This window comes from Stenella coeruleoalba, assembly GCF_951394435.1.
Source record: "Stenella coeruleoalba genome assembly, chromosome: 16".
NCBI classification, from domain to species: domain Eukaryota; kingdom Metazoa; phylum Chordata; class Mammalia; order Artiodactyla; family Delphinidae; genus Stenella; species Stenella coeruleoalba.
Genome location: NC_137162.1, coordinates 46,664,161 through 46,677,355, shown reverse-complemented (window position 1 = coordinate 46,677,355; position 13,195 = coordinate 46,664,161). Strand labels below are relative to the sequence as shown.

At 46.6% G+C, this 13,195-nt stretch overlaps 1 protein-coding gene across 1 annotated transcript in view; it reads left to right on the top strand.

Annotated features, from left to right (window-relative positions):
* The window catches only part of LOC307175471 (WD repeat- and FYVE domain-containing protein 4-like), a gene marked incomplete at its 5' end in the record, with an annotated part of 227,684 nt that overhangs the window by 92,486 nt on the left and 122,003 nt on the right, over nucleotides 1-13,195 (top strand). Inside the window, 3 exons of the mRNA XM_079900580.1 lie at nucleotides 1,091-1,209; nucleotides 2,732-2,917; nucleotides 3,647-3,783. Coding sequence (XP_079756706.1) covers nucleotides 1,091-1,209; nucleotides 2,732-2,917; nucleotides 3,647-3,783 — 442 coding nt within the window. The remainder of the gene's footprint in view (nucleotides 1-1,090; nucleotides 1,210-2,731; nucleotides 2,918-3,646; nucleotides 3,784-13,195) is intronic.

Here is a 13,195-nt window from a genome sequence, read left to right as displayed (position 1 = left end):
CAAATTTGATTATTTGAAAAAAAAAAAACCCAAATCCTGTCGCGTTGACTGTTGAATGTTACAAACCATGAGTTGACTTGTCTAAAAACACTTTGGGAAGCACTGGAAAACACTCCTAGCCCAGAGGAGGTATTTGCCTTTTTATTTGTTTGAAATAAAATAATCCATTTTCAGTGTATGGATTAAATTGGGGAAGTGCTTCTGTCTTTTCTGTATCTCAAGAATTAGGCCCTATCCGTACTGGAGGCATGGGTAAGAGGAGCAGAATGCCAGCTGACTTGTGTGCTTGAAGTTCTGCCCTCCTCAAATCCCTCTGGATAGCAAAGCGGCCTCCAAAGTCCAAAGGGACTTTATTCTAGAAATTTCAAGAATGGACATCCTTATATGCTGGTTATTTTTTCATTTCCTTGTTTGTCATTTTTGGTTCAATCCACAAACTTGTACTGAGTGTCTGTTCTGCTTGGTTGGGTGAGGGGCCCAGAGAAGAGGGTACTTGGACATGAACATGGCCAGGAGTTCTGGAGCACATGGTCTATGGGGAACTTAATATGTAAACCACTTCGCCCACTTCAAACCAGCTGTATGATGTGCAGGGTTCCAGCAGAGTATAAATGCGGGGCTCTTATTCAAAAATTACTAAGAATTTCAAGATGGTGACAGCAGAGCCCAAACATGGGACCCTTCTGAGTTCGGACCATACACAGCTGCACAGGTCACAGGCCCATGAAGCTGGCCCCGGCCCCATTCCATGAGGGATGAGGTTAGCACCAAGCAAAGGCAGAGTTTAATGCAAAAAGAAGTGACCAGTTCTCATGATGTATAAACCAGGACAGGTTGAGGAGGTCTGTTTGGGAGCATAGATTGGATTTAATAAGACAGGGACAAAGAGAAGGTATTTTTCTTTTTTTCTAGAATGCTTTTGTATAATACCTGTCATGGAAGTTGTCGTAGGTGTTTGCTTTAACTTGATTAGACAAGTTTTTTTTATATTGATGTGTGCTGAGTTTGCAAGATTATTATTTGTAATAAAGAACAATGGAATGATCCCAAAGAAACTGGAGTTCATAGTGAACAATCTCTTGTCTACTAGTTACCCAGAAGGATTTGGATTGGAACCCAAGCATAGAATGACTCCTTATCATCAAGTCTTTCTTTCTCCAAATGAAGAAGTGAGAGAAAAAAGAGAAGACTTCCCAAGCTTGAGCAATGGTACATTTTATTTGTCGTTTATTTTGGGGGGAGTAGAAGATAGCGGTAACTGCTAGGGTTGCATTCTTCAGTTTTTTTCTTCCTAAGATAAGGAAGCAAATATTACTAAGATTCTTAAAAGACAGAAGACGTCCTAGGAAATCCTAGAACAATGTAGTAATACAGCAAGGTAACCTGATAGAGAATAAAATTGGAATGATCTTTGTATACAAGAAATAGAATGGATGGGTGTATGGATGGACGGATGGATAGATGAGGAGGGAGCTCTGTGAGACTTGGTGAGGCTAAGACCTTGTGTACTAAAATACCAGAGAACCTCACTATACGTTGATTTCACTTCTCAGCTGGTCTCTTGACTTTTCCTTTGGACCGCTAGATGTGGAAACTGGTGGCCGTATCACTCAGTTCAAGCCATTACCTATCTGTGTCTCAGCTTTCTTCTCTAGAAAATGGGAATGGCGTAAAGAAGCTCGTTACTTTATGAGATTTCTGGCTTAATGGAGTTTATTCTTGGATTCGATAATGTCAAAGCAAGTTAAAAGGATGGCGGTTTGTGGAAAAAAAGAAAAGGCGACCAGATCCATGTGTCTGAGAGATTTCTCCCTCTTGATGCAGGAAGCCTCAGCAGACCTTCTTCCACCACTTTAGTTTGCCAACTGTGCCACTTAATCTTGTGATATCTTGTGATGCCAGGTGGTAGGCACAAGGATCCTTATTTTCTGGTCAGATAGGTACCCAAAGCCAGTGCTCAAAAATCTTGTGTGTTTAGAGTTTACTGTCTTGCAGTGTTAATTACAACGTGAACATTTGCGTTTGGGGATTTAACTAGTAGAGTGGACTGAGCAATGTCCATCCCCCTAGGGTGAGAAAAACGAACTGTAGAGGCTGGTACCAAAGGGCAGACCCAGTGACCCAAGATCAGAGGGAAGTTAGGCACAATTCAGGGGATTATGTTTATGGGGTATAGCAGGTAGAACTGGCTTGGTAAATTCGTCTGTCTCTGCAAATCCAGGACATTGAGGTGGGTAGGTAGTTGGAAGCATGATTCAGTGCCAGGAGAGAGGACTGGCTTGGTTCCTGGGCCCCTGGGCACAGTCTTGGGTTCAGTGTCTGTTCCCCTGAGGGGCCAACATAAAAGTCAAGGTTGGAAGGAGCTGTTTTGGGGAGAACTGTTTTGTTACCTAGAGCTTGCACAACGTATCTCTCTGTTTGGTATCTAACAGAGTTGGGGTGGGAGAAAGAGGCTCACTGAGCCCATCAATCATGTTTCCCAGCTCTGTACATGTGAAGCAGGCAGGATTTGGTGGTAGAGGTCGGGGAGAGGCCAGCTCACAAGGATGTTGGTAGCATCGTTATCAGTCCTGCATCTCTACATACTGACTGCTGTCTGGCTGGAGCTTGCAAAGCTGGGGTGATGTTCAAGAATGATGCACATAAAAACAACCATGATATGCCATCTCCTGGCTGTCTCTGGGAGAAGCACTGAGGCTGTCCTGATTGTGTGATGTACTCTCTCCATTAGTCCAGCACAACATCCAAAAGACTGTGCAGGCTCTCTGGCAGCAGCTCGTGGCACAGAGACGGCAGGAGCTGGAGGATAACTTCAAGATTGATCTTTCTGTGAAACCTGGAGAGAGTGAAGTGAAGATTGAGGAGGTCACCCCACTCTGGGAAGAGACGATGCTCAAGGCCTGGCAGCATTACCTAGGTCTCTGTCCACTTGGCTTCAGGGAGTGGAACTTCTGAGTCTCATAGAACCAGGCTCCCCCAGGGTTTCCCTCAGGGCCCAAAGCCTTTTACACCAGACCTTCTGTCTCATCCCTCTGGTGGGTGGGATTTATATCGCTGAAGCCTCATGAATCTTTGCTCACAAAGAATGAACGCTGCTTTGCATCTTGGTGAAAGGAAGGCCAGAGGTGCCAGCCAAGCAGCAGATGCTAGTCATCCCTCAGAGGGAAGGGCCACCATGTCAGAGCTCTGGCCTGGGCTCTGGAACTCAGGGTGCTAGGTCCTGCCCTGATATTCACCTGCCAGGTTTGAAACCTTGCGCCAAGTCATGCAGTGACCTGGAGCCTCAGGTTCTTCATGTTCCAAGTAAAACTCTTCATCCCAAAGATGTTAACCTCCCTTGCATTCTACCAGTGACTCAGCATTTTTACTCTGTTAGCCAATGCAGCTGTAGGAATAATGGTTAAGTTTCTTTTTAAAGAGGTCATCACTCTCAAGTTACGGCTCATATATTGTTTTAAGTCTTTCAGCATCACGAAGTTCACAGTAATTCAAACCTGTAGCCTGGGCTGTTTTCCTTACTGGAGGCAGACACACTGGGCTTGTGGCCCCCGGCTTGCCCTTTGAAAGCCAAGCCAGCTGTAGAAATAGTGTGTGTTTGTTTCCTTCTTAACTTCACCTCTGACAGTCTTTGCCTCTCTGTCGCCAGCATCTGAAAAGAAGTCACTGGCCAGTCGCTCAAGTGTCGGACACCACAGCAAAGTCCCTTCGTGGAGTGGAAGCTTGTCCTCAGCCATGAGGCTGATGCCCGGGCGGCAGACCAAGAACCCTGAGTGCAAAGCAGAGGTGAGCCCAGACCCCTTTTCCTTAGAGAACATCAGGCATTCGCTTCAAACCCCCATGTATCATGTCCTCTCTCTCTGTTGTCACTGGATGTGATCTAACTCCATGTTCTTCTGAGCATTTAGGGGTAATGCATGTGGCTTCCCAGTTGAGGCTACATCTGTGGGAGTCAGGTCTTAGGTTAGCTTTAACCAGAAGCGAATATAGGCTCCACCTGAGTGCCAAGAGCAGCTGTTCCTTTTGTCATTAAAACCCAAACCAACCCTTGTTCCCATTCTCTTTCTGAGTCAGGTGTACTCAGCCGTAACCCACAGCTCAGCAGGAGCTGGGTGTGTGGGCACAACAAAGGGGGACAGAAGTGTTGGTGCCGTTGTTGGGAGACATGGTGGTGGATCCTCTTGGCCATGTGGGGTTGAGCTGTTAGGGTTTTCTAGTCCATGTCTCTAAAGCTGCATATCAAACCATCCTAAAAGTCGGTGACACTGACAATGATGTTTTCGTGATTGTGGATGCCGTGGTGAGGAATCTGGAGCACAGCAGGGGTTGGGGTGTCTCTGTTCCCTGATGTGTGGGGCCTCGGCTGGGATCATTGGAAAGCTCACTTACTCACACGCCTGGGGGTTGCTGCTCGCTCTAGTCTGAGACCTTAGCTGGGGATGTTGGCGGGAACATCTACACGTGGCTTTTCCATGTGTCTTGAGCTTCCTTACAACCTGGTGGCTGGGTTTTAAGGGATAAATTTCCATAGGGAGGGAGAAGGAGAGAGAGAAAAATGGAGAGAGAGAGAGAGAGAGAAGGAGAGAGAGGTGGAGGCCACATTGCCTTGCATGACCCAGCTTTGGAAACCATGTAGCATCACCTCCGCTGCAGTCCTTTCTGGTCTAGAAAGGCACAGAGTTCTGCCCAGGTTCAGGGGGAGGGCAGTAGACTCTACGTCCTGGTAGGGAAGTGACAAGGTTCTTCAAGAGCCCATAGTACTGGAAATATTGCTGAGGCTCTCCTTGGAAAATACAGTCTTTCATATATTCTAATGATAGGGTCACCGACTTACCTTCAGAGGCAGAAGGTGGTCATTCAATAGGCATGGCCTTAGGCCCAAGAGACCTTGGTTTGTGATTCACTTAACACCCCTGAGTCTTTATTTCCTGACTTGCACAATGGGACAAATAACTGTGGGAAACTGTGGGAAGGGATTCCCCAGGGAGCGGGGTAGCTGGTTGACAGACACATTACACAATTCGAACTCTGCCCATGTAACTTCGGAGATTGAGGTTAACTCCAAATCCCATGTGCTCAGAATCTGGGCCCTGCTGTCCCCATAGGTCTGTTGTTCACTGTGGTCAGTGTCTGATGGGGAGAAGGGAGGATACTGGGAGAAGAGAGGAGTGAAGGGCTGCCTGTATGTGCCCAGACTGCCAGGAGAAGGGAGCTTTCTTCTTTCCAGGGTTCAGGAGCAACAGGCTTTAGGACAAATGGAGAAAGAACCTGAAGATAGAATGAAAGACAGGAAATGAAGCTGACTAGGCTGGCCGGCCCCCTGGTGTTCAGAGCTGAGAGCAGGCTGTGTCTTCAGTGCACCGGCTTGGGGAAGACACTACTCATTGAATTTGTCCACAGAGTTACTGGCTGACTGACTGAATAACTGAGATCTCGGGCCAGCGACATCACACAGCTATTATTAGTCCCATTTTATAGATGTGAAATAGAATCTGAAAGAAAAAGTCAAGGTCTTTGAAGCCAGGAAGTGGCAGAGTGGAGACAAGATCTTCATTCATAGTCTCTGCACTTCTGAGCACACCCTTAGGCAACTCCAAAGCCTCTGGAAGCCTCAGTTCCTGAGTTTACAGCTGGGAATGTACTCTGTTTACGCTAGACTATGTGGAAGCACTTGGAAAGTGCAAGTGCTTTACAAAATTCCAATATAGCTCTCTCTGCCAAGGGCAAGACAAGACCATCTCACACTTGGTACAGTTGCACCCAGCACTGGAAGCAGGAGCATCCCCACTTGTGCCCAAGCACTTGCTCCTGACCAACGCCATTTGTGGCAGGAGGGGTCCAGCGCCTCTTCCCTGGAGCATCTACTCCTTGACCAGGTTAGCATTGTCCCCAGGAGGTCAGGTCAGTCTGGCTGGGCAGCTGTGGAAGGGACAGCTGAGACGCTGGGCATGGCCATGCATTTTATGGGAACCCCTGTGGCTGTTGATGCTGTGTCTTGCCAGTGGCACCCCCCACCCCCCGCCAGGTCACTGTCACTGGCACAGTTCAGTGCCTCCGAGTCCTGGGGAGATTTGTTGAGAAACAGCCCATCTGAAAGAAGCTTGAGTAAACAGCAATGTTTGGGGCCATGTAGGTTTACAAATGGCTTATAACAGTTTGCTCTTGGCTCATGTTGAGAGATCTGGAAGAAGGAATACTTGAAGTTGTCTGTCTTTGGTGAAGGCGAGCTGCTGAGGATGTTGTCTTCTACATCAGTTGAGGTCTCATCCATCCACCCATTTATTCATTCATTCAGCAAATTTTAAAGTGCTTATTCTGTACCCTGCTGTGAGTACTGAGGTTACAGAAGAGAGAAAAACTGACATTTTCTGCTTTCATGGAGACTGCATTCTAGGAGGTGAAGATAGACAATAAAAAGATAAATACATTTGTAAATGTTGAGGTGCTAATTGCAGTAAGGAAAAGTGGAGCAGGATAAGTGGGAGAGGGTGATGAGAGAGGTTCTGGGCCACTTAGATGGAGGTGGCAGAAGCCCTCTCTGGCAGGGGCGTGTGAAAGCAGAGAAGGAAGGACAGGAGCCTCGTGACTCTCCAGGAAAAAGTGATCAGGCAGGGAGGACCACCGGGCAAAGGCACAGAGTCAGGAGTGCGCTGGGGGCTATAGGGCAGCAAAGGCCAGTGTGGTTGGACTGCAGCGGGGAGAGGACAGCCTTGGGGGATGTCTCCCTCAGCTGTTAACACCAGGAAGGACTGTGCTTTTCCACAGCAACTCAAACAGCAGAACTTCTGACACCATTATGTTTTCCTCTTTCATTTGGGCACTTGGAAGCCAGAGAGATAAGCGTGGCCCAAGTGGTGTAACTGCACATGCCCAGTGGGATAAATTTCTGCAAAACACGTGTACACACCCACACATATCTCTCCCTGGCCTCTTCCTTCCTCATTGAGCCCCATTTTACCTCCAGCCTGGTTTATGTATCTTTTCTTCAGCTTATACTGTCTTGTGGAATTTTAAAAGACAAATTATTTTTGAAACAAAGTGGACTATGCTTTAATTAAAAAAAAATTATCTGCGTCTTTACTGAGCAGCATCTCCTACCAGTAACTCAGTCTGGGCTGGGCACAGTGCCTGGTACATAGAAGGTTCTTAAAGAATGTGTAGGGAGCTGCATGGAGCCCCCTCCCCCCCTTTCTGTGGGATGAAACTCACTAGCCTTCAGAGCCCGCATCCATCACTCATCCACGCGAGATGCCTTTGTTGCTAACAGAAGGCACAACTTCTCAGGTACATATGTATACTGTGATGTCATAGGATAAGAGCATCAACTATTTGCCCTGGGGTCTGTTTAATTATTTTTAAAAATTAATTTTGATTATTACAGCTGATTACACCTCGGTGAGCAATGTAATTGATATTTTCTAATGTATCCCAAGGAACATTTTGTATAACACGCTTTTTGTTGTTGAAGGTTAAAGACTCTGTTATTGGTTTTTCCCTAAATATGCCCACATCATTAGTCCCTCCAGTGAGAAGGTCGCCATCTGGAAAAAGCAGCATGGAGGCATTATTCAGGCACAAGTGCATGAAATTGGTGTTTCTGCATCTTCTGTCTCTCTTCTGGAAGGAAGGGGCTTGTAATTAAAGGAGTTGGTTTTAGAGGAAACATTATTCATTTGGTGTTATTCCTTATCATGTCAGTGGCTGACAGCTCTGTAGCACTGATAAATTGTTCCTTGGAGTGAGACACACGATGTACGATTCCTCATGCCTTTTACCTATCTTCATTTTCAGTAGAAAATGTTTTCTTCTTGGCAGGTGAGCTGAACTTTGAGGCAAGGCTGATATATAGATGTTATTTCTTCCTTTTCTCCCCCTGACTCCCATCACAGTCCCTTCTGGCATCAAAGCGTGAAGTCATCGTCTCTACCAGGGTAAAGGCTGTGGCTGTCAGCCTGCGGGACAGAGGTTGGGACCTTGGGCTCCCTTGAGGTTACCAAAGGACAACTCAGGGTGTCCAGGAAGCCACTTCATCATGCCCCCTTCAGCTTGGAGGGATCCAGGGCACACACTCTTGCCAGCCGTCCCTCTCCACAGCAGTAGCAGCGGCTTTGCTCATCTGCTCAGCTTCAGACTTTCTTGTTTAAAAACAAGTTGCAAAAACATCAGCAACCAGTGTTTGTTTCCTAGTTTTAGCAGACACACCTTGGCGATGTGTGATGTTAACGTTATGGGAAACCAGGTGAGGGCTGACAGGATCAGGAGTTCTGTGTACTATCTTTATTATTTTTCTGTGGATCCAAAATTATTCCAGAACATAAAGTGTGTCATCCTCTGTTTTTTTTTAAACATCGGCAAACAGAAAATGGGCACATGGGACACAGGAGCTAGAGGTCCGGTGGGAAGGGGTTGTGAGGCCTGTGGGCAGGGGGATGGGCAAAGCGGCTGCAGGTGGCAGGATGGGCATGGAGGCAGGTCAGGGCGGCACTGGGGCCCATAGGTTGGGGGTTAAGCAGGGGAATGGCACATTTCTGTTTGTACAGGTTAGATTGGAGTTTAGGACTCTTGAGGGAGTGGACAAGCTGGGGGCTGTAGCATCATTCAGGTGGGAGATGATGGAGGCAAGGCAGTGGTTGGAGCAGTGGAAACCAAAGAATACACAAGAGAAATTGTTTAATCAAGGCTGGTGTGAACAAAAAAAAAAGAGGGCCACCAAAGACAGAGGCCCTAGCTCCGGGGCTCTTAAATCAGGCCACGAGAAGGGAGTGTGCCCAGGTTTAGGAGGTGTGGGAGGTGTGTGATTCAGATAGTTCTGTGGGGCTCTGCAGAGAATGGGGACCAGAGGGTGGACGCTGAGAGTACAGGGCCACCTCTACCCTGTAAGGAGGTGGGACCCCCTCTGGGACGGGGGGCACACAGCCACCTGACCCAGGTCTTGTTCTGCAAAGTATGAGCTAGGTTTCACCCCACCTTCCTTCTGTGTGGACAGCTGTTCATGCAGGGGCCATGTGTGCCTCATGAGCAAACTTAGAGGGTTTAGAGAGGAGCAAGAGCCGGTGGAGCAGGGCCGGGTTCTGTGTCTGCCACGTTTCCATGGCCTTTGGAGGTGACTGAGCAGGCTTCCAGTTGCTGTCTTCGAAGCCATATATTAGAATGTTGACATGGCCCACGTAGGGAAGCCAGGGCCAGGTGAGAATTAACAGAAGGGGATGAGAAGGCACCCAAAGCCAGAGGGTCGCACACTGCAGTTGCTAAAATACCAAAGACAGGTTTCTGCAAGAATTTTATGTCTGCCCCTGCAAGAATACGAAAGCACTAAACATTTACTCCAAGGCCCCATGAGGTCCTCTAAGGGCTGCCCTGTGGGCGAGGCCTCCACCCACCCAGACGCACAAGAGCCTCCTGCAAAACCAGCAGTGCCCAGGCCCACTATCACTCACCCGCAGCCGCGGAGCAGCACTGCCCCTGGTGGAGGATGTGATGCTGGCTGAGACCAGCCATGGGGTGACAGCTATACTAAAAGCAGCCTTGGCTCAGGTCCCTGGCGAGGAAAAGGACATTTTGGACCATCTACTCTGAGAACTTCACCCATTATCCCTTTGAAAAATCATTGTGGAAACTTTCAAACAGATATAGAAATAGGGAAAATAAAAAATGAATCCCCATGTATCTATCCATCACTTCCACAAATTTCAGTTCTTGGCCAATCTTGTCTCTTCTCTATCCCTACCCGCTTTCTCCCTCTGCACAGAATAATTATGAAGCAGCATCCCAGACATCATATCATTTCATGTGTAAATGTTCCTGTATACTTATTTTCTCTTTAAAGAAGTCATGGAACCCAGATAGAAATTGCAGGGGAAGCAAGCATGCAGCATTGGAAGGCTTGAGCAGTCACTGTGGGAGTGATCCAGCTGCTCTTGGTCTTGCTTTCTGGCGTGTTTGCATTGGTCTCCCGCTGCCGAGAGATTTCGGTCTTGCTGAGGCTGAAGGTGCGGTGAGTCCCCGAGAATCCCACTCCCCTGTTTCAGGAAGGAGGTTGAGGTCTGATGGGACACAATGCTTTCCAGTGCAGTGTTTTGGCACCTCTGTGTCCAGGGGTGAACAGCCCTTGAGGCGGAAGCCTCAGCTTTCACTCACCTGGGCAAAAGGCTCATGAGTCAGGAGCACCCCAGGGCTAAGAAGAGTTTTTTGAAAATAGAAAAGAATGGGCTTTGAAATGAAGGGGAAGTAGTGGTGGAGTTGAGGGGACCAGCCAAGGAAGTCAAAAAGCAACTATGAAAAGGGAAGTTAGAATTCCCAGAGATGTTCTACTGTGAAAGAGTTATAATCAAAAATCTTTAAGAAGGTGTAGGAAATTTAAAAAATCTGAAATTTAGAAGGTCATCACAGGGACTATTTTTACTTAAACTTGTTGTAAATGCAACATGATGTTGGGCAAGGAAAAAAAAAAGACTTTCCCAGGAGATGAATGTGCCTTTAAGAGAGATGTTTGGAAGCAGGTAGCCAGGGGAAAATGAAAATGCATGAGAACTTATAAAATTGAAGGGGTGAGAGGACCCAGAGATTGGTGAGGTCTTGATAATACGTCCTCGCTGTAGGGCAGGAAGGCAGAAAGACGGCTTGTGTCAGCAAATCAAGGGAGGAGTGGGGCTGGAGGGACAAACCATTGGAAACCGTGGAGAAGAGAGGAGTGATTCAGAAAACCTGCAAACACGGACTTAATGAGAAATCGCAATGCTGAGTTGTTGGAAAACCCAGTAGTGCTCTGTGGGGGTAAACATCTTGTGAGCCAGTAATTAAATGGGACTCTCTGTTAGAGGAATAAAACCATTCAGAAACGAATGAGAGTATAATTTTTAAAAAAGACTTTGTAAAGTATAAATCCCACTACTGACGTGAGCATTGTTACTGAGATCTTCTACTAAATGGAATCTTGGTTTTCTTAATTGTGGCGGGCGAGGCTGCCAATGACACTTTCTCTTCATGCTTTTCCCGAGATTACTGACCCTAAAAATAATGCCACTCTCCCCAGCCTGGCCTTAGAGCTCTTCATGGTGTGTCTGGACTAGGATTACTTCCAGAAGGGACTTCCATTACGCTCTGGTTGTGGTAGTATTCGAATGCAAGAAAGAGAAAAATGGTGAAGTCCAGTATCTTATTTCTTAAACCTCTGAAGTTTCCTCCTTCACTTCAGCTGAAAGTAAAGTCTGTATATTATGTGTCACAGCCCTTGGTCATGCAGGCAGCTGTGTTCCAACACCATATGCAGCATGGAGCTTCCCAGGGCAGCAAAGCATCCTGGTGGTGGAGGTGAGAACACAGCACTGTAGGGTAGAAATGCAGCCGAGGCCAGGGTGACGGTTGTGTGTGTGTGTGTGTGTGTGTGTGTGTGTGTGTGTGTGTGTGTGTGTGTGTGTGTGTGTGTGTGTGTGTGTGTGTGTGGATTAGCCCCTTAGGTTTTCTTCCAGTGCTCTGGGCACTCAACCAGGACACTCCCTCTCATTATATCTCTTCTTTACACACACACCCACACATCCCATTCTTAAAACAATTTATATTAGAGCCCAAAGGAAGGACATGGTTTGAACCAGAAACTCCATACCACAACTGACTATGGACTGGAGGTCCCTACAGCAGGGGATTTGAAACAGCAACCCCGTCACCAACACAATATTAGTATCCAGAATGAGGGGGAAGGACAGTATCGGGCTGATGGAAACAGTGGCTTTTCTTTTTCCATTTTAAGAGTCTTAAACGTTGCTAGGCTATCACAAGTCCTTGTTACAGGAGTTTGAAAAATAGAAGTAAATGAACAAAGCAAACACTGATACCTTTAATGATGTTTCTTTACCAAGTGCATCATTAGTGAGACAGCTTTATCTTCATAATAGAAGGATAATTAACATCACTAATTGTCTAATTAAGTTCATTAAGCATCCACCAACAGCGCACCGTGAAGCTGACATTATGTTCTACTGTCAACAAATGCTTTTGATTTCTTAGGAAGTAATTAAAATGTAAATTAGCATGCGATTATATGCACAGGGGAAGTTTTGAATCAAATATTCATTTCAGAACTGCTTAGAGCAAGATAGTTTTTTTTTGTCTTCAGTAAAGCAGACATTTTGCTATTAATGGTATATATTAAAGTTGTCATTTGTTGTTCAGTGTTTGAATCATTGCGAGGTTATGGTGCCGTATGACAGAGCTTTTAGTTGATACATTTGCCATTGTGCTTTGTGCTTATTTGATCATTTTATTTAGCATGTGTGTTTGTGTCCTTTGTGTTTAACAATATCACAACCAATTTTTTTTTCTGAAAACTCTGTAACTTAAATTCTCTAGCTGAGCTTGCCCTTTAAAGGCATTTGAGGTCAAACCTTTCAGTGTATTCTTTCCATCAGGTTAGGCTCAGGGAGTATCATCAGTGACTCGCTCAGAGCAGGTGTCCCTACACACACAGGAAAGATGGAAGCTGCCCAGATCAGACTTGTGGTCCAGCCGTCCTTGGTTGCAAGTTCACATGTTTCTGCTGTCTTAGGGCAACCCCCTGGTTTCTGATGAATGATTGTAACTGGAATGGGCGTGTTGTAGTTCTAGATACGGTAACTTCATCGGATTAGAACCCTTCCTGAAACATCACAGTCTCTAGACATTTTCTGGAAAAGAGGCTCCCAAGACAGAAGCCACCATGCCCAAAGCCCCAAAGCTTTCCTTCTTCAAACAATCCTAATGGAACCCTGGAATGCCCATCCTTTACTAAAGCTTACAGTTTACTGCAGGGTCTCAATGCTTGTGATGCCACCTCTGCCATCTTCTCCCTTGAGGACGCTGGGCCATTTGAGCATCTAGCTGATGTCACCTGTTCAGTGAGGAGGAAAAAGTTCTGCTCGTGATATTGAACCTCTTCAGTCACTTCTTGGATGATATTTTTCAGGGATGGATTTAGCTGGTGCAGGATCCAGGCACCTAAGTTATGTGGGGACAAGATTTCAGATAAATGCGGAGAGATACCGTGGCCTAAGAGAGACTGTCTCTTGTCCTCTTGAGAGGATCAATGTCAGGGCTTGGGCATGAGTAGAGTCTACAGAACCACTAGCTCCTCATCACTGTGGGTGCAGACATCCCTGTAGTCCAAGCAGAGGAGAGGCTTGTGTCCTGGGGTGGGTGGGGGCAGACATCATTGCACAACGACTGG